This window comes from Furipterus horrens, unplaced genomic scaffold, assembly GCF_987537825.1.
Source record: "Furipterus horrens unplaced genomic scaffold, mFurHor1.1.pri manual_scaffold_8, whole genome shotgun sequence".
In the NCBI taxonomy this organism is placed as follows: Eukaryota; Metazoa; Chordata; class Mammalia; order Chiroptera; family Furipteridae; genus Furipterus; species Furipterus horrens.
In genome coordinates, this window is record NW_028327178.1 from 2,534,388 (window position 1) to 2,555,074 (window position 20,687).

Sequence of the window (20,687 nt, forward strand, 5' to 3'; positions counted from 1 at the left end):
GAGGAACCTAGCAGAGAGGCAAGTGGGAGAGGGGGGGACATAGAGCAGCCCCGGGTCTACATTTGGGGCACTAAGCGCCCTGCAGAGGGGGAGGGTGGTCTTGGGTCTTTCCTGAACCGAAGACGTGTTGACTGAGGAGCCAGGAGTCTAGACCAGGGAGTTTGAATCTATGCGGATTGTGTTTCAAGGGGAGCTGGTCTTGGGGAGAAAATGTGGAAAAGAAAGTGGGAAGGGTGCCGGGGGGCGGGGGGGCGGCGGGGCATCCAGTGTGCGCGGACTGGGGAGCGGCCAGCGCACACCCCCTGCCCCGGGTGCTCCGACAGACACCCCCACCCACTCCAGGACTCACCGGGCAGGGTATCCAGCCGCGGGGCCTCCCCTCCCCTTGCGTGGCCTCTCCTCCAGCCCCCTCCCCCGCTGAGCCGGAGGCAGCGGAGCCACGACACCAGCTTTGGGCACAGGCGGCCGAGTGGGTGGCCCGCAGGCTGGCCATGGCGCGGGCTGCAGGCGCGCGGGGCTGGCCGGGGCGGCGCTGGAGGTGCGGGCGGGGCGCGCTGGTGGTCTGCGCCGCCTGGACCGCGGGCTGCGTGTTGGCGGCCGCGCTGCTGCTCCGCGCGCACCCGGACGCCCTCTCCGAGCGCTGCACGGACGAGAAGAGCCGGCGCATCCTGGCCGCACTGGTAGGTCCTGCTGCCGCACTGCTCCGCGACGCGCGCGCTCGGGCGACAGGGTGGGACACGGCGCGTGGAACGCCGGCGCGCACATCCCTGTCCCTGGGATGGGCCCCGTGCCCGGGAGTCCTCTGGGGGCGCGGGCGTGTCTCTCCCCATCGCCCAAATCGGCCCTTTGTCCCGGGAGTCTTTCTGCCCGACTGCTCTCCGCCGCCCCCAGCCCGCGCTGCTGGGAAAAGTTTGCGGGTTGGCTGCGAGTCTTCCGACAGACAGTCCCTCGGCGCCCGTGTCCCGGGCGGGCCGGCCGGGTTAGGGGCGCTGCCCAGGATGCGGCCGAGATGCCTCTCGGTCCCCGTCCTCTCGCTCAGGCTCCTTCTGCGACTTCACGCTGAGCCTGGACGCAGAGGGCCACCAGGGTCCTGCCTCCTGGGCCCCAGGCAGAGCGCGCTCCTCCAAGGAGGCGGTTCGCACCCGGCGGACCCTTGTCCAAGGGTGGTGACTGTGGTCTCTGTCCCTCCGGGGGAGGCCCCATGGCTGCTCAGCTGGGCGGGGCAGGGCAGTAGGGGAAACACCGGGGTCGGCAGCCCGCCGCCCTGGGTCCCGGATACGGGCCGGCTGCTTCCCCCGCGTTGGCCGCTCCTCAGCGTCTCAGTTTGGTTTGGAAGGTGATGGGCGTTAGGAGACTTGAACAAAGGTTAGGAATTCCACAAAGGAGAGCCTAGACCAGTGAAGACCGCGGCTCCTACTGTTCCATGGATGTTTGAAGTGTTTATTCAATTCCCCAAACCGTGAGCATCAAAGCATTTGGTGTGAAAAGTGACCTATTTTCTAAGAAATCTTCAAGGACTGCATAGGGCGTTTTGGGTCCAATAGCTTATACGTTGTAGGTTATCCAACCGGGTAGCATCCACGTTTTCAAGTAAAGGATTGTTTTTTAAATAAAAAATGAGATTGGAAAAGTTTAAAACATAATGAGCGAAAGGTACAAGCTGAACAATCATATTCCCTCACTGAGTCTGACATGTTGTCATGATCTGGTCATAATGCAGGTGAGACACTCATCACTGACCCTCCTCCATCCCATCTACCCATCTGCCCCTCATCCATCATCTGTCTGTCTATCCGTCCGTCTGTCCACTTACACTGAAACGCTACCAAGTTTTCCTTAAGTTACATGAGCGCATTGATTTCCTCAGCAACCCACCTAAAAGTTCCCTTCATTTTGGGGGGATTGACGGACTATTTATAGTGAACAGGAATGAGCAGTTTGGCCAGGATGGAATACTTTTGGTCACCAAAATAATATAATTATCTTTTGGAAAGTGAAAAATGAATTCCATTTTTCATTTATTTACCTTTGGTGGAGTGAGAAAAGGCCAAATGGAAATGAAATAGCCTAATATAATATTAGTAACTGATACTCACAACTTTCCCAGGCATTTCAGCTCAGGAAGCAAAACCAGTTCTGATTGGGTTTGTCTCCAAGGGGGCCACAGGGGCTCGCTTGCAGCCCGATGTAAAGCTGAGCAGGTTGGTGCCCTTCCTATTGCCAAAGAACAATTTGAGGTACCAGGGCTTCCTGAAGTTCACTGCCGTGGTCTCAGTGAACAGACTTTTTGGGGTGCACCAGTGGGACACCTCGTTTGAGGCCACGATCCCTCACACGCGCTCAGGACCCGGCTGTCTGTCCCTCTCTTCCTGCCGCGTCACTTTTTTGTCTTCTCCGTTCTGACCTGTCGATGGGGCTCCACGCAGCACCCTGGCTCCCCATTACCCAGGGCTCCCTGCACCAGTACGAGGCCTGAATTTGCCCCCAGTCTGCAAACTCAGATCGCCGGGCCCTGGCCGTATGCAGGGCTGGCACGGTGGCCTCCTGGGGCTGGAGCTGAATCGAGCTTCTGTCTCTAGGCTCCCCGAACACTTTCAATTCATTCTGCCTGGCTTTTATCCTCCATAATAAAACTGGCTGTGAGTTTCCTGACTGGCCTCCAGACTCTCATTAGCTTTCCCTCTGAATACCAGAGCACAGAGAGCCCCTCCACCCCTGCTTTGGCAAAGGCTGCAGAGCTGTGGGCAAGGCCTGGTGCGTTCCGCATCCCCAGCACGCAGGGGCATCCCCGGCCTGAAGGGAGGTCTAGCTAAGGCAGAGGAGCTGGGAGCCAGGCTTGCTGCGAGCCCCGAGCCCACCTACCTCCTGAGGGGGCCCACCACACGCCCTGGCCCTGGCAGAGCCAGCTGGACTTGCTCCAAAGAGTCGAGTCCTGGGATGGAGAGCTTTGGATTTTTCTAGCCAGACTGCGGCTTTTCAGCACATCCCGTAACCAAGACGCTCTCGCGCCCTCTTTGACCTCCCCAGGAGGTTTTGACGGCCTTGCTGTCCCAGAGGGCAGTGCCCGGAGGCTCTGGGTCTCCGCGCTGGGCGGCCTTGCACCGAGCTGAGCTCGAGAGTCCACAAGGCGGCCTCGGTTCTGCGGGCAGGGCTTCCCCGCAGCGGCGTGGGGGCCAGACCGTGGGGGCCTGGCTGCCTCGCTGGGCAGGTGCCTCACTGCGCAGGTGCCGTGCTAAGCAGCTGCACATGGATCACTTCATGCAATCCCCTTAACAAACCCTGGGGGTGGGTGCTTTAACCACCCCATTTCGCAGGTGGCGAAACCAAACCCACATGCGCACAGTGGGGTCGTAGACACCCGTGACAATGGGTGGCTTCTTCAACAATGAAAACCATCACTAACAACGGGGTGCACTTAACTCTCCAACAGCATATCACTTTCAAAGCATCTCAAAGCAATTCCCACAGACCCTTACTCAGAGGCTGAATTCCCTTCTGGCCGGTTAAGCCTGACAGGACAGCATTCAGGGTGTCTGCATTCGAGGTCCCTCTTTAACAGGACAGACTTGGCGTCCTTTGCCGTGATGGAGCCCCCAGGCCCAAGGGGACCACAGCAGCCAGGGTGCGTACCCAGAAAGACCTGAGATCAGAGAACAGCTCTCTCTACCCTGTGGGCTGCGGCCGTGTCGTCATGTGCGCTGTCCAAGCTGTCCAGGGTCAAGGAGGGCTGCCCGGGGGCCTGGCCCGTCGCTCTGGGATTCTGCAATGCACAGGGTCACGCTGTGCAAGGAACCCCATCGTGTGACAGGATGGCTGCTAGCCACGGAGGAACTTAATGTTCCTTAAAAATAAAAACAAATGCACGAAAGGAAACCCAGACCTGAGGCATGACCTCTGAGACTCTGGCAACCAGTGCCCAAACCGGAGTGGACAGGCTTTGTTTTTGCCTGAGAAGCGTGATACAAGCTGGACAGACGCTAGGTGGCACCCAGTAAGAACGCTTCCGCAGAGCTGTGCGTGTGGACGCGTGTGTTCGCACGTCCGCACACAACCTATGGGAAACACGGACGTACTGCGTGTTCAATTAATGAGAAAACGCCCCTTACCTGCAATGAGACTTGTTTTTCCGTGTAGACCCGTGGGTTTTGTGGGCACACACTTCTGAGTACGGACACACACCTGTCTTCAAACCAGCACTTAGGCCTGCCTCGTAGTCAGAGAGCGCTTGTTTTAAAAATGAGTTTAAGTAAATAAAACCACTTTTTTTTAGTTAAAAGTAGCTACTTCAATAGAACCTGCTGCTAATAAAATAATTTCATGGTTGTCTCCAGCCTGACGACAAGTATTAGTCTGTAACCTCGTGACTTGCACTGTAGGTTTGCTGTCCCGTTAATGCTGGGTTAAGCCTTGCCTGTGTGGAGCAGGCATAGGTACCCAGGAGACCCTGGGGACACACGCAAACACTGGGGACCAGAACAGCCAGAGTGAACTGACTTTACGTTGGTTTATGTCCTGCATGAGAGGCAGAGGAACTGAAATGCCAAAAATCCTCCGTCCTAAAGATGTTAACAAAGAACAGCCATGTAAAATCTGCATTTCGTGTGTGTGTTGCTCTAATGTAAACAGTCCCCTAGAACAAACGAGGCCGCGGGGTTCCACAAGGTTAGTCCTAGACCTGAGGCCTCACCTGGGCCCCTTGCTCCACGCCTGTCCTTTCTGATGCCCACACCTCATCCCTATGCCTCAGCACGCTCATCTTCAGAGAACAGCCCACAGTAATGTTCCCTCCAAAATCAATAGGCCAGCCACCACGTGCCAAGTTCAATGATTAGGCCATTGTTCAAAATACCTGGCAACTCCTGCTGGGAACTGCCTTCCACGTTTGCAGGGGCAAGTCTTGTTCAGGTTTCAGTTCAGTGTGAATTTGATTTCCGTGCAGTTCTGCAGGGAAGGCCCAGCTGCAGGGAGCCTGTGGGGGTGGGGGGAGGGGCATGCAAGTGACCCAGGCGGATTCGTTAGCGAGAGCCTGGGGCAGAGGGGCATCCCCGCCAGCAGCTGACGCTGCCCTGGGGGATGGTGGGTCTGACCTCTGCAGGGCAGGAAGCATCTGTACCAGGTGGAGGCACAGGAATCGCCTTTTGGATAGGACACCCCAGTCTGTCACATCCAGGCCCACGATCGGGCCTTGCTCTCCACGCCCTGAACTGGCCTGGTTCTTGGGGCGCCCCATGCCACTCCGCAACTGCAGTGATTGCACCGGCAGGCTCCCCGCGCTCGCCCTCCTTGTCTGTGAGGCAGACTTGCAATTTGTCTTTCAAAATTGAGATCAGACGCATCTCTCCTGGAAGAAGCCTCCCCGGCCCCCGGCTTCTAATGACCAGGGCTGGTTGAACAGCTAGCCTTCTCTGAGATGACCAGTCCTCTGCCCCTGTGACCTTGGTTGGCCTTCACAGGGCTCCTGGGACGTGGTATCATCATCCTGTGTTACAGACTTGAAAACAAGCCACACACCTAGTGAGGGGCAGAGCCCAGATGCGAACCCAGACTTCCCCGCCCGCACCTGGCCGGGTCCCTACCTTGCCCGTGTGGTCCTCCAACGCCGCTGACGAGGTTCAGAGGCGGCCGCTTCTGTCCCGTGAACTCTGGAGCCCGGCCCCTGCAGTGGGGTCTCAGCTTAGCTTGCGTGCGGCCGGACTAAGTTAGGAAGGTGGCATGTGCATTGGAAGGTGGCCAGGCATGGCTGAGGCAGGTAGGCCTCCTGCGTGGCCAGCCCTCTAGCAGGTCCGTGGTCAGGGCCTGGCTGGGCTGTCTTCTTAGGGACGACTGCAGTGCGGTGGTGGGGGCGTCACAGGTCTCCTCAGGTGGTCCCCATCTGGAGGGCCCCTGAAGTTGAGGAGAAACACCCCATCGAGGGTCCCTGGGCGCCTCCCTCACCACCACCAGGAAGCAACCCCCCCCCCCCACGTCCACAGTCGGTCCCACGTGGTCCCTGGTGACGCCCCCTCTCTAGGCCTGTGGACACCGGCAGCCGTGAAGCCCATGCCAGCTCCCGCTTCCTGCAGCCAGGCCAGTTCTCCGACCGCTGGAGCCCGAGTTCTGACCCAGCTGTCCTGGGGGGTCCCACCAGCTCTGGGGGCCCCCCCACCTGGCGCCGCCCTCTCACAGATAGAACGCTGACACCCAGGTGGCAAACGGCCTTTCGTGCATCACCCAGCTGGACGCGGGGGACCTCGGGCTCCCTCTGGGTGTCTCCATTCGAGGACCTAGTCCTGGGCCTGATTGAGAAACGTAAACACGAGACCTTTTTACGTCTTTGACTCAGTTACACGCAGGCCTGAGGAGCCTGCTGGTTCACACTCGCCAGGTTTCAAAGGCTGTTAGAAGCGCGCTGTCCCCTCTCCCACCCCATGTTGTGACCACTGTCTCTTCCTCCCAGTGCCGGGACTACCAGGGCGGGGCGCTGGCGGGCGACCTCTGCGAGGACCTGTGCGTGGCGGGGAAGCTGCTGTACCAGCGCTGTCTCTACTACGAGGGGGGCAAGAAGGTGCTGCAGGCGGACTGGCGCGGGCGCCCCGTCATCCTCAAGTCCAAGGAGGAGGCCTTCTCCAGCTTCCGGACGCCCGGCCTGCTGGAGGACCCGGCCGAGGGCGCGGCCCAGGCCTTCCCGGAGGCAGAGCTGCTCCTGCTGGTGGCCGGGGAGGCCAGGAGCGCCCTGGGCCTGGAGCTGCCGGCGCGCAGCCTGGGGACACTGGGGCCGCGGCGCGGGGGCGCGCGGGGGCGCGGCCAGCTGGCCACCCTGTGGGCCTTGGCGCAGCAGCCGGAGTTCGTGCTGCTCAGCGTCCTGCGGGGGCTGAGCCCGCACGCCCCGCGCGTGCTGGGCTCCTGCGGCCACTTCTACGCGGTGGAGCACCTGGCGGCGGGCAGCGCGCGCCACAGCGCCCTGTTCCCCCTGCACGGGGCCTCCGGGGGCCGGGCCCGGGCGGTCAGCCGCGTGGCACTCAGCTTCCTGGACCTGGTGCGACACTTCGACAGCGGCTTGGCCCACCGCCTGCACCTCTGCGACGTCAAGCCCGAGAACTTCGCCATCAGGAGAGACTTCACGGTGAGTGCGCGCTCCCGGGAGGGCGGATGGGTCCCGTGCGGGACTTCTGGGCGGGGGGCGTGAAGGAGAGGATTTCTGAAATCCTGGGAAACGGGGTAACAGGATGCAGCCTTCTAGCCTGGACGGCCGCTACCCAAGCTGCGTTCCTGCGAGTTCAAAGGGTGTTCGCGCGTCCCCACCCCAGGAAGGGCCACCAGAATGTCAGGCGGGGACAGCGGGCGCCTGGGCCCGACCCCTGGCGCGGCCACCCCGAGGGCTGCCCTGGTTTCTCCTGCGAAGCAAATCCTTGTTGTGAACAGAAAGCAATCTTCAGCGACCAGGAGGAGGGTGGCCTCTGGGGGCTTTTGGACAAGGACCCAGTTGGGGGTCACTGTCTTCACACTGCCCAGCCTTCATGACAATGTGCAGCATCTTCTAGCACTTTCTTCCTAGAGGTTCTAGTTAGCTTCCCTGTTGTGGGTAAGAATTCTAGAGGGACACCTGGAGTCTGGGTACCTTCCACAAGGGACGCACCTGCTCAGGTGGAAGTGTCGGCCTGTGTACTGCTTGGTGTGGGGAGGTGCCGCTCAGCTCCTGCCTGGTGGCCATGGGAAGGAACAGGGAGGAGCTGCAGGTCACTACAGGATAACCCCTGCATTGGCCCCAGCTAGGCCAAGCCAGGTGTCACCATAATGGGCACCTGCTAACACAGGTGTCACTGCCCGGGGTCGCCCTGCTGCTGTGGGCCATCTCTTACACCGCAGGAATTTGCACATGAAGGGCCAGGCCAGTGTGACTCTGGCCACCTCGGGGGGCTGGTCATTATGGGGGCTGGCTCATGGTGGACACACCCTTCACCCCGATGAAAATGTAAGGGACAAATGGAAGGTGCTGTTACAGCCGGCCACAGCCTCCGTGGCAGGTGACACAGGACCGTCTGCTTAAAACAGCCCAAAACCGGTACACACCGCTTCTCCTGTCACGTCTTTGTCACATGAAGGGCGCTGCCCAAACTGCTTTGTCCCAATGCCCTGTCCCTGGCGGTCCCCGAGGGGGTGATTAGCCGGGGGCGGTTCCAAGTGTGGAAGGGAAAGAGCTGGGCTTCCAGAGGGTTCTGGAAGTTCCAGGAAGAGACCTCTTGCAGGTTTCCGGCTTGTTTCGTTACCGTCCCTGGTAACAGGTCTGCTCCCAATGGCTGGAACCCACCCTGTGCCTTACAGCGAAATGAAAGATAAATCTGACTCTCCTGGAAGATGAGAGGGGAACCATCAGAAACAGTGGGGAGAGAGACGGTGAGGAGCTGAGACCCCATCTGGGGGCCCGGGGAAGCTGGGGGTGCTGCCAGGACCTGTAGAAAGCAGGAGGGCCTTCCCGCTCCGGCAGCACGTCAGGACGCCAGTGGATCATGAGCCCCGCCTAACACCTTTTCAGCCTAGTAACCGGCGCAAGTACTGAAGTGAGCTATTTCTTTTGAAGAGAGACAGGAAAACTGATTAAAACGATAATTTCTGTTCGCTGTGCCTGAATTAGTAAGTAGGCAAAGCTCTTAATGAGGAAACATCCCTGGTTTCCCCCCCCACTAGTCTCCCTATATTTTGAAATAAATTATGCTCCCTCCTTCATTTCACTGAATCCTCCCCAAGATACTCTCTTGCCTTCCGGCATCAATCCGGAGTGAGAGACCAGGGCAAAGGAACCCTTTCTGGAGAGGCTGCCAACGGAGAAGAAACAGGCGATGTTTTGACATTCACCTGCAAAGGCTTCTGAGATGCCACAAGTCCCCTCAATCCATCAAGCCTTTTAATACCTTTAAAAAAAATAATTTATTTATTAGAGAGAAGGGAAAGGGCGGGAGAAAGAGAGGGAGAGAAACATCCATGTGTGGTTGCCTCTCATGCGCCCCCAACTGGGGACCTGGCCCTCGACCCAGGCCTGTGCCCTGACTGGGGATTGAACCAGAGACCCCTTGGTTCGCAGGCCGGCGCTCAATCCACTGAGCCACAGCAGCCAGGGCATTAATGCATTAATGGCTTTTTAATACCTTGAAGCTATGAGTGGCTTGACTTGGGCTGCCTCCAGCTTTCCTCAGGTTTGAGCTCATCTTTTTTTTTTTTAAATTCAGGTGAGGAAGGGAAAGCTGCATAATTTAGATGTTCTCCTTGTGCTTTTGAAGCTGAGAAGATAAATCTGAAATTCTTGGGGTCACCAGCCCCTGCTGATGATGGGATGGGGTGCCTGACACTGGGTCAGGCCCACACACAGCAGCCCTAAGTTGAGCGCTTTGAGGCTGCCCTTTCCCCCACGTGTCCGTTCAATCAGTCAGTGCCAAAGCAGGTGACTCTGGGGGACAGAGATGCCATCAGCAGCAGCTCAGACACCACCCGCCTCCCCCCAGCCATCGTGCCCACAGACCTGCCTCGTGAACGTGGCTCCCTTTTATGGCTTCTCCTCATGGGGCAGATGATCTGTGTCTCACTGCTTTGTAATCCTGACCCTGGTAGGTCCCCGACCAAAGTGGTAAAGCCAGGAAGGGGGAGGCGATTGATTCTGAAGACATTTCAGAGGTGCTACTTTGAAAGCAGAGAAGCATTGAAAGGTGAAAAGGGACAGGCTTCTCCGGTGTCCCAAATCCCAGGCTTTCATGGGTCATAGCAAAGGCCCTGCCTGCAGTAGGAGCCTTGCAATATCGTCAAGGTCAAAGCCACTGCAGGTGTAACGAAGCCCGCGTTTCCCAGGATGGCCTGGGCCTGGCCGCTGGCCGCAGAGCTCTGCGACCCTGCCCCCCCGTGACACCTGCTCCCGCGCGGCGACGGACCCAGAGCGGCTGCCCAGCCCCCTGAGCTGAGCCGCTGCCGTAAGCACCCTGCGCTGTGTGGTTGCAGGTGGTGGCTATCGATGTGGACATGGCCTTTTTTGAGCCTAAAATGCGGGAAATTCTCGGGCAGAACTGCACGGGAGACGGGGACTGCAGTTTCTTCGACTGCTTCTCCAGGTGTGACTTGCGGGTCAACAGGTGTGGCGCGCAGAGAGTCAACAGCAACCTGCAGGTGAGCCCGCTGCCTCCCCGCCCGCCGGCTTGCGGCACCTGTCAGTGCTGACGGCCTCCTTCCTGTGCCCTCGGTCCCCTGTGTGCTGTGGGGCGGGGACGGCCGGGGCACGTGTCATTCATTCTTTGCCGCCAGCCCCATGGGGTTGTTGGCCAAGTGAGCCATGAGGTTCCACAGATGCAGCTCTGAGCAAAGCCAGCCTGGTTCCCCCACCCCCGCTACAGGGGCTCTGACAGCTGTTCTCTCGGGGTCTGCTTTCTGCACACACACGCACACAAACACGCACACACACGCACGCACGCACACTCACTCAGAATGAGAACGAAGAGTGAAAAGACTGCAAAGCAGCCCCGAGAAACTGGCCAAGCCACAGAGGTTGGACAGACACCACAGCACAGACAGACCAGGGCTTAGGGCCTGCACGCAGGTGGTTAACAGGAGAGGGAACACGTGTCCTGAGTCTAGAAATCAGAGACGACAGGGAGGAGTCGATTCTGGATCCGACTTTCAGATCGGGTCTGGAGTCGGGGGGTTGGGGGGCATGTGCAGGGCTCCACACCCATCAGTAGGGACACCCTCCTTTGGGCACAAGGTGCCTGCTTGTGGCCCTCACTGGGGCTCTCAGGTGGGTTTGGATGAGCCTGAGCTCACGGGTGTTAATCACAACCAGGAAGAGCTCATGGCGGAGAAGCTGGGCCCGCCACCTGGCTGCCTGTGATCGCAGCTACGCCCTATCCAGCTCACTTCCTGGTCTCACCTTCCTGTGGCCCGTTCCTCCCTCTGGTCCTCCGACCCGAAAGGCCAGTGTGACTGGGTGCAGACCTGGTGATGTGGGCCGGGGTCGGAGCAGGCCAGAGCTTGGGGCCGCGCCATGCCGTGGAGGAGGAGTGTTCTCGGGAGACCCGGACAGTGGTTGTGAATTCGTGATTCCCGGACCAGGCCAGGCCAAAGGCCTCCCCATCCCAGCCTCTTTGACCTCCTGTGCATTCCTGCCCTAGGGGGTCTTCGGGAAAGTCCTTCTGTGTCAGCTGGGGGAACACGATTTTCACCAGAGCATCAGCTACCTGTGACCTTGAGCCCACAAAGTACAGACACCTGTCCTTTGCCACCTAATGAGAGACTAAGGTTCCTAAGGGGCAGAAGTAGGTTTACAGTGGTTCGCTTGGAAAATAATAGTCATTCTTAGATAATAAAGCAAGAATAAACTTTCACACGGATGAGGCATCCACACATTTGAGGTGCAGCCCTTAAGACTAACGGGGTCTCCTCACGAGAAGCGATTTGGCTGGCTCTCCCTGACACGTGGGCACGTGGGGATGGCAGCTGCAGAACGCTGCGCGTGACACTCCCCATCTGTGGCCAGCGCACGGGAAAGGAGTGGCCGTGCAGGCTCGTGTGTGCACTCTCTAGGACGTCCGAGGAGCCGGAGCCCCGAGCCTGGCTGTCAGGACTGAGATGCAGACTAAGATGACAGTCCGTCTTTTGGGATATTTTACATTTTTGCACATGAAAACGTATTAGCCATTTAAAAAAGAAATACGATAACTTGTTTTTAGAGCAAACGCTCGCCCTCGCAGGCCCTGGGAGGCGGGAGTTAAAGCTGTTTCTGTGAAAGAGCGGCGTGCGTTCCCTGAGGCTAACGCCAGGTGCCATGCCCCTATGGGACAAGGAGGCCGCAGGAGCCCTGCCCCCGGTGGTGGAGGTGGCAGGAAGCTGTCCCCAGGCAGCGGGGGTGGGCGGGGCATTCAGAGAGGCCTCCAGCCCAGGTGAATCCCGTTCCCGGTCGGCACGAAAGGCCGCGAGGCGCAGGCTTCATTGTTGTGTCTGCTCTGAAGATCGGCGTTTCAAAGGCTCCTTCCAAGAGCTCAGCCGTGCGGCCTTTCCCGTCGTCTGCCTGTTTCCCGGGAGCCTCGAGGCGTGCCACCGGCGCAGGCTGCTTCTCAGCAGCGTGTCACTGGGCCCCCGGCAGGACGCCCGTGCTGGCTGTCACTGTCATGCGGCCAGTGGTGACAGGGCAGGGACTGTCCCCGGTCCGCCCAGGGGCTGCCCCGTACTAAGCAGTCCCTGCCCGGGACTCTGCTCCCCTTGTCTTCAGAAATGCACTCGGTCCTTTGTGACGTGCCACCAGAACGTCCCCACGTGCTCTGAGGCCAGAAATGGGACTTGCTGCCGGACACGCGGTGGCCTCGTCCCCGACGGGAAGGTTAGGGGTGCGGCTGAGTCCCAGGACGTCCCTGGAAGGCCCCTGGGGTGTGGGAGCACTTGCGGGCTGGGGGCTCTCCGGGGACCCGCTGCCCGGCACTGACGCAGCCCTGCCCTCCCCCCAGGTGGTCTGCGACAAGATATTCCGACGCTGGCTCTCCTCGGCGCTCAGGGGCTCGGCCGTCTCCCTCGGGCTCCAGCGGCAGCTGCGCGAGGCGGTGCAGGAGTGCGCGGCCCCGGGCGGCCCCCCGGCGGCGGCCCCCGCCGTGTTCCGGAAGCTCCAGCGCCTTCTGCGGGCCGCGCTGGGGGCGCTGCGGGGGGTGGGGAGGTAGCCGCGCGGGCTCGCCGACGCTGGCTCGGGCGGTGGCCTCCGCGGGTGCGCAGAGGAGCCGTTCTCACTGCGGGGGGCCCCTGGGTGCCAAGGCCTTCGGCGCGTGAGCGCGTCTGCGCCGTCCCCGTCCCCCTGCTGTCCCCTCCCGCCTCCTGCCCTGACTGCTGGTCCGGGGGGCCACCCCGGCCTCTGACCGGCGCCCCTTTGACCGCGACATGCAGGCGGTGGGAGGCGGCCGCGGGGCGTCTGGCCGAAGGCGCTTTGTCCTAACGGCACCGCTGCCAGCGTGCGGCCGCCCGGGAGGGGCTGGGGCTCAGGACACACATTTCCGGCTCCTTGCGCGGCACACGGTTGCTGCGTGAAAGACGTGCGTGTGAGTGTGTACACAGGTGTGTGTGCACACCTGTGCGGGTATATGTGCACCGGTGTGGCTGTGCCCATACACACGTGTGAGCACACATGCCGCAGTGACCGGGTGAGGGTGGGTGTGAGCAGGTGAGTGTGAGCAGGTGTGTGTGAGTGGGTGAGAGTGAGCAGGTGCATGTGAGTGTGAGTGTGAGGTGTGTGAGTGTGAACGGGAGCAGGTGAGAGTGAACAGGTGCGTGTGAGCAGGTGAGTGTGAGCGGGTGCTTGTGAGCTGGTGTGCTCGGTGGGACGGGGAAGGCGGTCCATCCAGGGTGTTTGCTGTGGGATAGGGTGTTACCCTCCCAAGAACCGCAGGCAGGACTGAGGCCCACGCCCGCCCATCCATGGAGCAGTGACCCGGTCACAGGCTCACGCCACATGTCACTCGCTGGCAGCTCTGCTGCCCGCAGGGTTCCCCGCCAAGCCATTCCACAAGAGACAAACATGAGGGAAACCGCACTGTGGCCACTGCCATGGCCAGGGAGGGGACGCCGCGGGAGCCAGCCAGACGTCCCTGCGCAGAGACTCATTGCTACTCCAATCCGGGGACAGTGAGACTCAGCAGATACGACCAGTCACCCGGAGGCACACTGAGAAGGACACAGGACGAGGACGTTCTCATGGCTTGCACGTCGGAGGAAACAGATTAATCTGAAGTGTAAAACTCTCCCATGGTGACAGTGGAGTCCCCTGGTCCCGGTTCTTTCTGTGGGCACATGGTTTCCATGAACACGGGTGTGAAGCAGAGGGCAGCGGAGGGAGGGGACGGGGGGGGGCTTGTGGTCTGCGCCCTTAAATGGCTGGCTCCTGCATTGTGGGGGCCCACAGGTCTCGGGCGGGTTGACCCTGGAATTACAGCCCCCGCACTGGCTCAGGGCTCAGTGGTGGGCTTCGGAAGTGGGAGGGAAGAGGCTTGTTCTGTTTCCACCAAAATGCAAACAAATGTTTTCATTATCATGGAAACTATGCGACATGTAATTACCGAGCACAGTGGGGTTTTGTTGCTGGGAGGGGACAGGTTCGTCCCTTTCCCCTTGCGTTTGACCTCTCCTCTCTCTCACACATGCACACATGTGCACGCACGCACACATACCCCCCCCTTCCCACCCACCTGGGGAACAGTGCTGACGGCCATGTCTCTTTCACGGTCCGTGTTGAAGCTCAGTGTTTGTTTCGCTTTTTAATTTCAAGCCCTTGCGATGCACTACCTTTACGTGACACAATAAACACACGTGGCCGTGGCTGGACTTAATAGTTACCTGACGAGCAGCCGGCTGCTGGAGGGACACTCGGCAGCCTGAGAAATGTCCGCGTTTTGTTTTGGTGCCACGCACAGGAGACTCACCGTTCCCGGAGGTGGGTGGGCGGCAGGAAGTGGGGGTGGGGTATAAAGCGGGTTCGGGAGGCCCAGGTGGGGCCTCTTCTTGTTGCACTGGAATTAGAGCGAGAAGTGCTTGGTCACCGCCAGCCCCTCCCCCGGCGTCAGCCGTCACAGTCGGTCCTGATAAGTTACAGTTCCCGCCCCGTGGGGTGACCACAGGCAAACACGGGCTGCACAGAAACTGAAGGCGGCTAGGGTCACGTGCTGCCGACCCCAGGGGACCCGGGCTGATGGGCACCTTGGGGGGGGTGGGACGTCCTGCAGTGTCACAGGGTGGCAGGCGGCTGTCTACCCTCCTCCCCACAAGGAGTCCCAGACGGCTGCTTTGGAACCACCTGGAATCTTCTTCAAATGCGGATTCCCAGGTCTGGAATCAGGGTCTTTGGGGTGGAGGCTGCCCCTCACGCTGAGGATTTTTGATGCACCCCAAAGTTTGAGAACATTGCTCCCTAGGGCTGGCCGAGTCCTTCCTCGTCTGGTGTCTATCACTGTGAAAGCCACCGCCAAGTGACGCTACAGCCAGTCTTTCTTGAGCATGCTCCCTGCAGGGCAGGGCATTTTGTCAGTTTTTCTGTAAAAGATCACCCTAAAGCAATGGCTTGCTGACCAGTCCCTCTCTCATAATAGGCCTGGAGGCGTGAGTTCTGTCCCTGCCACTCCTGTTCCTTCCCCATCACCTCTCACCAGCCCCTGTCTACCACGTCCCCAGGTGCAAGGACAGTGATTCCTGCCCCCTCCTTGGCCAGGGGAGGGGAAAGCATGGGAACCCACCCGTGGCCCTGAGCCTCTCGCTGCCTCTCTTGGGTGCTGTTTGTCACCCTTTAGTTGGGAAGCGCCCTCCCTCCGACAGCTCCCTGACTGTCACAGTCTACAGAGAAGGCCCTTTGCTCCTGGCAGGGACAGTCAACGTGTCTATTTCTGCTTCCGAGCCAGGCGCACCTGCAGGTGCTGAAACAAGGTGTGCGTACCCGGAGAGGACCTTGCTGGCCCGCACTCAGGCTGGGACCCGGGCCACCAGCTCACCTTCCTGGAGACCATGCGTTCCATTTTCAGGGAGCGTGACAGCGCCACCGGCCCCCGTCAGGGACGGGCTCACAGAGCCCCCTGGCCGGCTGGTGGCAGCGGGCGAGTGCGGGGCCTCTTTTCTTCTTCTTTGCTCTTTGCTCTCAATCACTTTTCCTTTTATCCTTCCAGCTTCTTGGGAGGCGGGAGCCAAGACTTGGGGGCGCAGTGCGGGGAGGCGTGTGCTTCTGAGAGAGCCGCCAACTTCCCCGTCTGTGCTTTTACCCGGCGCCCCCACCCACTGTGAAAACTCTTGCTTCACTTCTTCATTTTGCTGTTCTCTCTGAAAATCTGAGGCCGAGTCCCTTGGAAGGTGAGCCTTCTCCAGACCCCACAGGGATCCCGGTGGAGACAGGGCTGGGGCCTGGGGCCTGGGAGGAGAGAGACCACAGGGCGCGGCCTCTGTGCAGCCCAGGGTGGCCTGGCCCAGCGTTTCCCACGGAATCAGTGTGGGACCAGCCACGCCTGCACAGCCGAGGGTCTGATGGGCCCCCCGAGCCTCCTCCGTCTCCTGGAGCGTCTTGTTCCGAGCGCATTAACTCCGTGGGCTGCGTCCCTAGGAAAGCAAACTAGGAGGCTTCCGGAGCAGGTCATGGTGCTGGTGTTTTGTTACTACCCCTGATGAGGACTCTGTCCCTGGGACCAGGCCTCACACCCACGCAGTTCTCTTCTTCCAAAGGGCCAACCTCTGCCGCCACGAATGAGGGGAAAGAGGCAAAGCAGAGAACGAAGGGGTGCAGCCTGGCTGGGGAGAGACAAGGCTGTGCCCTGCACTTTGTTCTCAAGGTCAAATACATACGACATAAAAGGGGCCGCTCCGAGGGGCAGTTGCTGGCACTAAGCACATGCACACAGCGCTGGGCAGCCATCCCCAGCACCGTCTCCAGGTCTCTGTCGTCTCCCCAGACTGAGGTCTGTCCCCGTCACACGCTGACTCCTTCTCCTCTCTCCCAGCCCTGGCACCCACCCTCTGCTCTGCCTCTGTGAATTTGACCCCTCCAGGTCCTCGTGGAAGTGGGGTCACACTGTACTTGTCCTCTGTGTCCAGCTCATTTCACGGATCGTCATGTCCTCAAGGCTGATCCAGGGGGCAGCAGGTGCCAGAATGTCCTTCCTTCCTACGACAGAATGGTTTTCCATCGTGTGGCTCTGCCACTCACTACCCTACGGATTTTTGGTTTCCGGTCGGGTGGCAGCTCACTTCACCCAGGTTTGGGATCAGAGACCCGCGTTGGAGTCCAACCCCACCCCCACCCCCTTCACCCCCCCCAAGGGCCATTGGCGTGTAAGCTGGGCAAGTCCCTGGATGGGGGCAGCGTCACCTCCAGAAACACCTTGGTTAAGTGCACCTCGGGCCAGCACAGGCAGCAGACACCAGCTCTCTCCACCTGTTCTGTTCCCTCCGGGTTCACAGCCCCAGGCCCCCACCTGCCCGCTCAGCGTCACTGTCCTGTAACCTGCCAGCCAGGAGCCACGCCCTTGATAAACCAATACATTAACTCATGAAAACAACATTCTGCCATTGCTACATTAGACTTCAGTTTTTTTCTCATTAAAAAATGGAACTATTGCCCTGACTGCTGTGGCTCAATGGGTTGGGTATCATCCCACAGAGCCAAAGGCCACTGGTTCGATTCCCCGTCAGGGCACAGACCTGGGTTGCAGGTTCGGTACCCATTTGGGGCACATGTGAGAGGTAACCAATTGATGTTTCTCTCCTTCTCTTTCTCCCTCCCTTTCCTTCTCTCTAAAAATAAATAAAGAAAATATTTTAAAAAATTGAACAGTAATTGGCATATAATACTGTGTAAGTTTAAGGTACATGACACATTGATGCAATACATTTATATACATGGGGAGACCCAAAACACACCAGGATTATCTGGAAGATGGGCCCCTTGCAGTACAGGCTTCCCCCACTAGGTGAGTGTTCGGGGAACCCATCTGGACCAGTGCACCAGCTGGCGTTATTGTGAGAGGCTGCGTTCGGTCGCAGTGAATATTTTTTGAGGCTCTTTCAATGCGTTTACCCATTTCGTGGTGGGTGATTTACGGGCACATCTGCCTGCGCTGCGCTGGGTGTTCAGCAGCTTTTGACCAAAAGCAGCATGACCCCCGTGCCTCACCCTCCCTAAGTGACATTTTCGTTTGTTTGTTTTCCCGGATGAAAGAAGTCCTCAAAGGAAAATGTTTTGCCGATGTGGAAGGGGTAAAGCCAAAACCGGCAGAAGCACTAAAAGGCATCAAAATTGATGAGTTCAAAAACTGTTTTGAGCAGTAGAAAAAATGTCTTGGCAGACATTGCATCAAGTGGAGAGGACTTGGAAGGTGATGAAGTTTGAACATGTAAGAATAAGAACGCTATTTTTATAAATAAATTCCAGTTTGGGGGAGTCTCCCCTTGCATTACAATATGATTAGGACCACAGCATTAGCTAATACCCCTGTCCCATTAAGTGATTATTTATTTCTGTGGCAGTAACAATTAAGAACCAGTCTCTTTGTATACAACTCACTTTTTGTTAAAAAAAAAATGCACATCTGTTTGTGCATGTGTATACATATGTACAAAAATGTGTATGTAACTCTCCGAAAGTATACACACAAACTTCTGATTGTGATTCTCTCTGAGAGTGGGATATATACTTCGTAAATTGTATTCTTCAGCATTGTATATTTCTGATTTTTTGGTAGTAATCATTGAAAAATAATATTTTTTTTCAAAGTCAATGTTTTAAAAAGTTTTTCAAGAGTGAGTTTTCAAAGTTTCCCAGGGAAACTTATTTTGAACTATAAAATTTAATATGATTGTGGGCCAAGACCTTGGGGAAAAAATACAAGTCTATAAAAATCCAGGTTATTTTTGCTCAGACCCTCAGTACGAACTCTTCTGTGAGTTGGGAGGCAAAGCAACTCAGTCTCGCCCCCCAGATATGTGCTGCCTGCCTGTGAACAACCTCAGAGGTGCCCTGACCTCTGCCCTCAGGCAGGGGCTGGGCGTCCCTTTTGCTGGGGCCTGAAACGCCACAGAGCACAGCGTCTATGGTCAGCGACGCCCCTGTGGCGAGAAAATTACATGGTTTGAACCCATTGCTCGTTTCTGAAATGCTTTGCAATTCAAGGCACTGTCCCCTCAGAGGCAGGGTTTACACTGTGAGCCCAGGCGGCCCATTGCTGCGTTCCTGCTTCTTCCTGACCGCAGCCTTTATGACGACCACTGATCCACCTTTGCCCACCTCTGTAGGCTGACTGGGCGGAATTGGACTTGACTTCTGACACCGGTCAGGACCTGTTTATTTTTTAATGACAAGTGGCCCGTACACCTAACTCTATGTAGTGACAGATGCCACGTCCTCAGTTAATCAAGGACCCTGGAGTCGTGACGCCTTCTCTTCAGACCTGAAGACACAGGCAGAGAAAACAGATGTGGAGGCTAAAGGAAGCCGGCTTGTAAAATGTGGGGGGTAGTGCGCCCAGAGTGTCTTCAGGGTCTCTGACACTTTGGTTTCGAGCCTCCTGCTGGAGGCGGCTTGAGAAAACACATTCCCTCCGAAGCGTGAGCACGGCTGTGGGGACCGCGGCGCTCCCTCTGAAACCCTTTGGGACGAGGAGGCCGAGCCCGAGCCCGTGTGCTGGGCTCCAGCCCCGGCTGGTGTGCACGGCCTCTGGAACCGCTCACAAGCACATCTGCACTTGGCCTGGCCTCTGCTCCCATCTGTCTGTGCAGCTTGGCTCTCCCAAGCTTCCCGGGACTGTCACCGCCCACAGGGGGCCCGAGCGGGGATGGGCATGGGGGGGGGGGGCTGCAGCTCACAGAGGACAGGAAGCGCCACATGGGGACCTGGGAAGCTGATGGCAGGGTGGGCGAAGACTTTTCTACTTGGGGTCAACAGTGCGGCTAACTTTCAGGTCTGTTGGCCAGGGGCTCTGAAGGCAGCTATTCCTGCCGCTTCCCTGGATCCGTGTGGGCTCACCAAACCTCCCACGGGGCTTGTCCCGAGAACACGCAGGCCCGAGGTCCCCTGGTGACGCTGTCAGTGCAGCCTTCTCCTCTCCAGTCTGAGTCTGAAGATAAGCCCAGGGGCGCACTGTCAGCTAACAAACGGCCAGAAGGTTCGGGCACCTGCTCCAAGGGAACAGCTGCAATGTGCTAGCTTCGGCGAGAAAAGCTCCTCTCTTAGCTACTCGTCAACCCATCAGGCCGCAGATCCGCCCTTGCACATCCTTCTGTCTGTTGATGGGGGACATATTTCCTTCAAACAGAAATAGTTGCGCAGGAGTTGCAGAGGAAATATTAAGTGAGACGGGACCCCTGGGGGAAGCAACATGCGGAGATGCTCACTGTCGGGGTGATTGGCTAGGCGGGGGCGGGGACTGGCCACTGCTCACAGTGGGGCCTCCAAGTCTTACCAGGTGGGCCGCTCTGCCCCAAAGCCCAGCCCGAAAGCTCGCAGAGCACTCAGCGCTCCTGGGAGACGGGGCAGTGAGGGCCGGGGGACGGGACGGAGTCCTCCCAAGCCCTCTTCCCATTACAGAAGTGGCTTTTAAAATGCAAACCCTGCATGGACAAGGGAAAGAATGAACCACATGCTCCTGCTCCCCACTTCCCTCGCACCTCCTCCGGTCGCTGAAGAACGGACCCCGCCCCCCAGGCCCTTGCAGCAGGTGCTTAGAGGCCCGCCTGGGTCTTGGCGAGGCTGAGGCCTCTGTCTCTGAGAGGCAGGCACCTTAGGGAAGCAGGACCCGAAAAGGGTTCTGCCGTGGGCAAGGGTACGAGACCCCAGAATGCCCACTGCCCACGAGCACTGTGACCGTGACAGCCGTGGGGCTCGGAGGCGTATGTGTCCCTCCACATGGCTCTGACCCACTGGCTCTCCACTGAGGCCGACCTTGGGAGCACGTGTGATCACACATGTGTGCACATGCGTGTACTTGTGTGCTGTGTTTTCACACGTGTGTGCTGCACCAGTTGGAGCCAGCTCGATGTTTAAAAGGAAAGGTCGAGACAACCCTGAGTGGGCCACGCCAGCCTGGACGGGTTCTCTGACGCCCTCGGGACATATTCTGAAGGTGAACCTGGGCAGGGGGACCGGGACCGCTGGGGTGGGAACGGGGTCCGGCAGCTCTGCGGGTGAGGGAGGGGTGAGGACTCTGCTTGGCTCTCTCGCCGGTGGACAG

The 20,687-nt window shown here is 58.7% G+C and overlaps 1 protein-coding gene across 1 annotated transcript; it reads left to right on the plus strand.

The window, feature by feature from the left end:
- Positions 1-284: 284 nt before the first annotated feature.
- DIPK1C (divergent protein kinase domain 1C) lies at positions 285-12,702 on the plus strand. Its single transcript, XM_090285067.1, has 4 exons — positions 285-680; positions 6,437-7,102; positions 9,964-10,128; positions 12,456-12,702. Exons 1-4 carry the CDS (start codon positions 492-494, stop codon positions 12,660-12,662), a joined length of 1,227 nt encoding a protein of 408 aa, XP_090141193.1. The 5' UTR covers positions 285-491; the 3' UTR covers positions 12,663-12,702.
- The last annotated feature ends 7,985 nt before the right edge of the window (positions 12,703-20,687 follow it).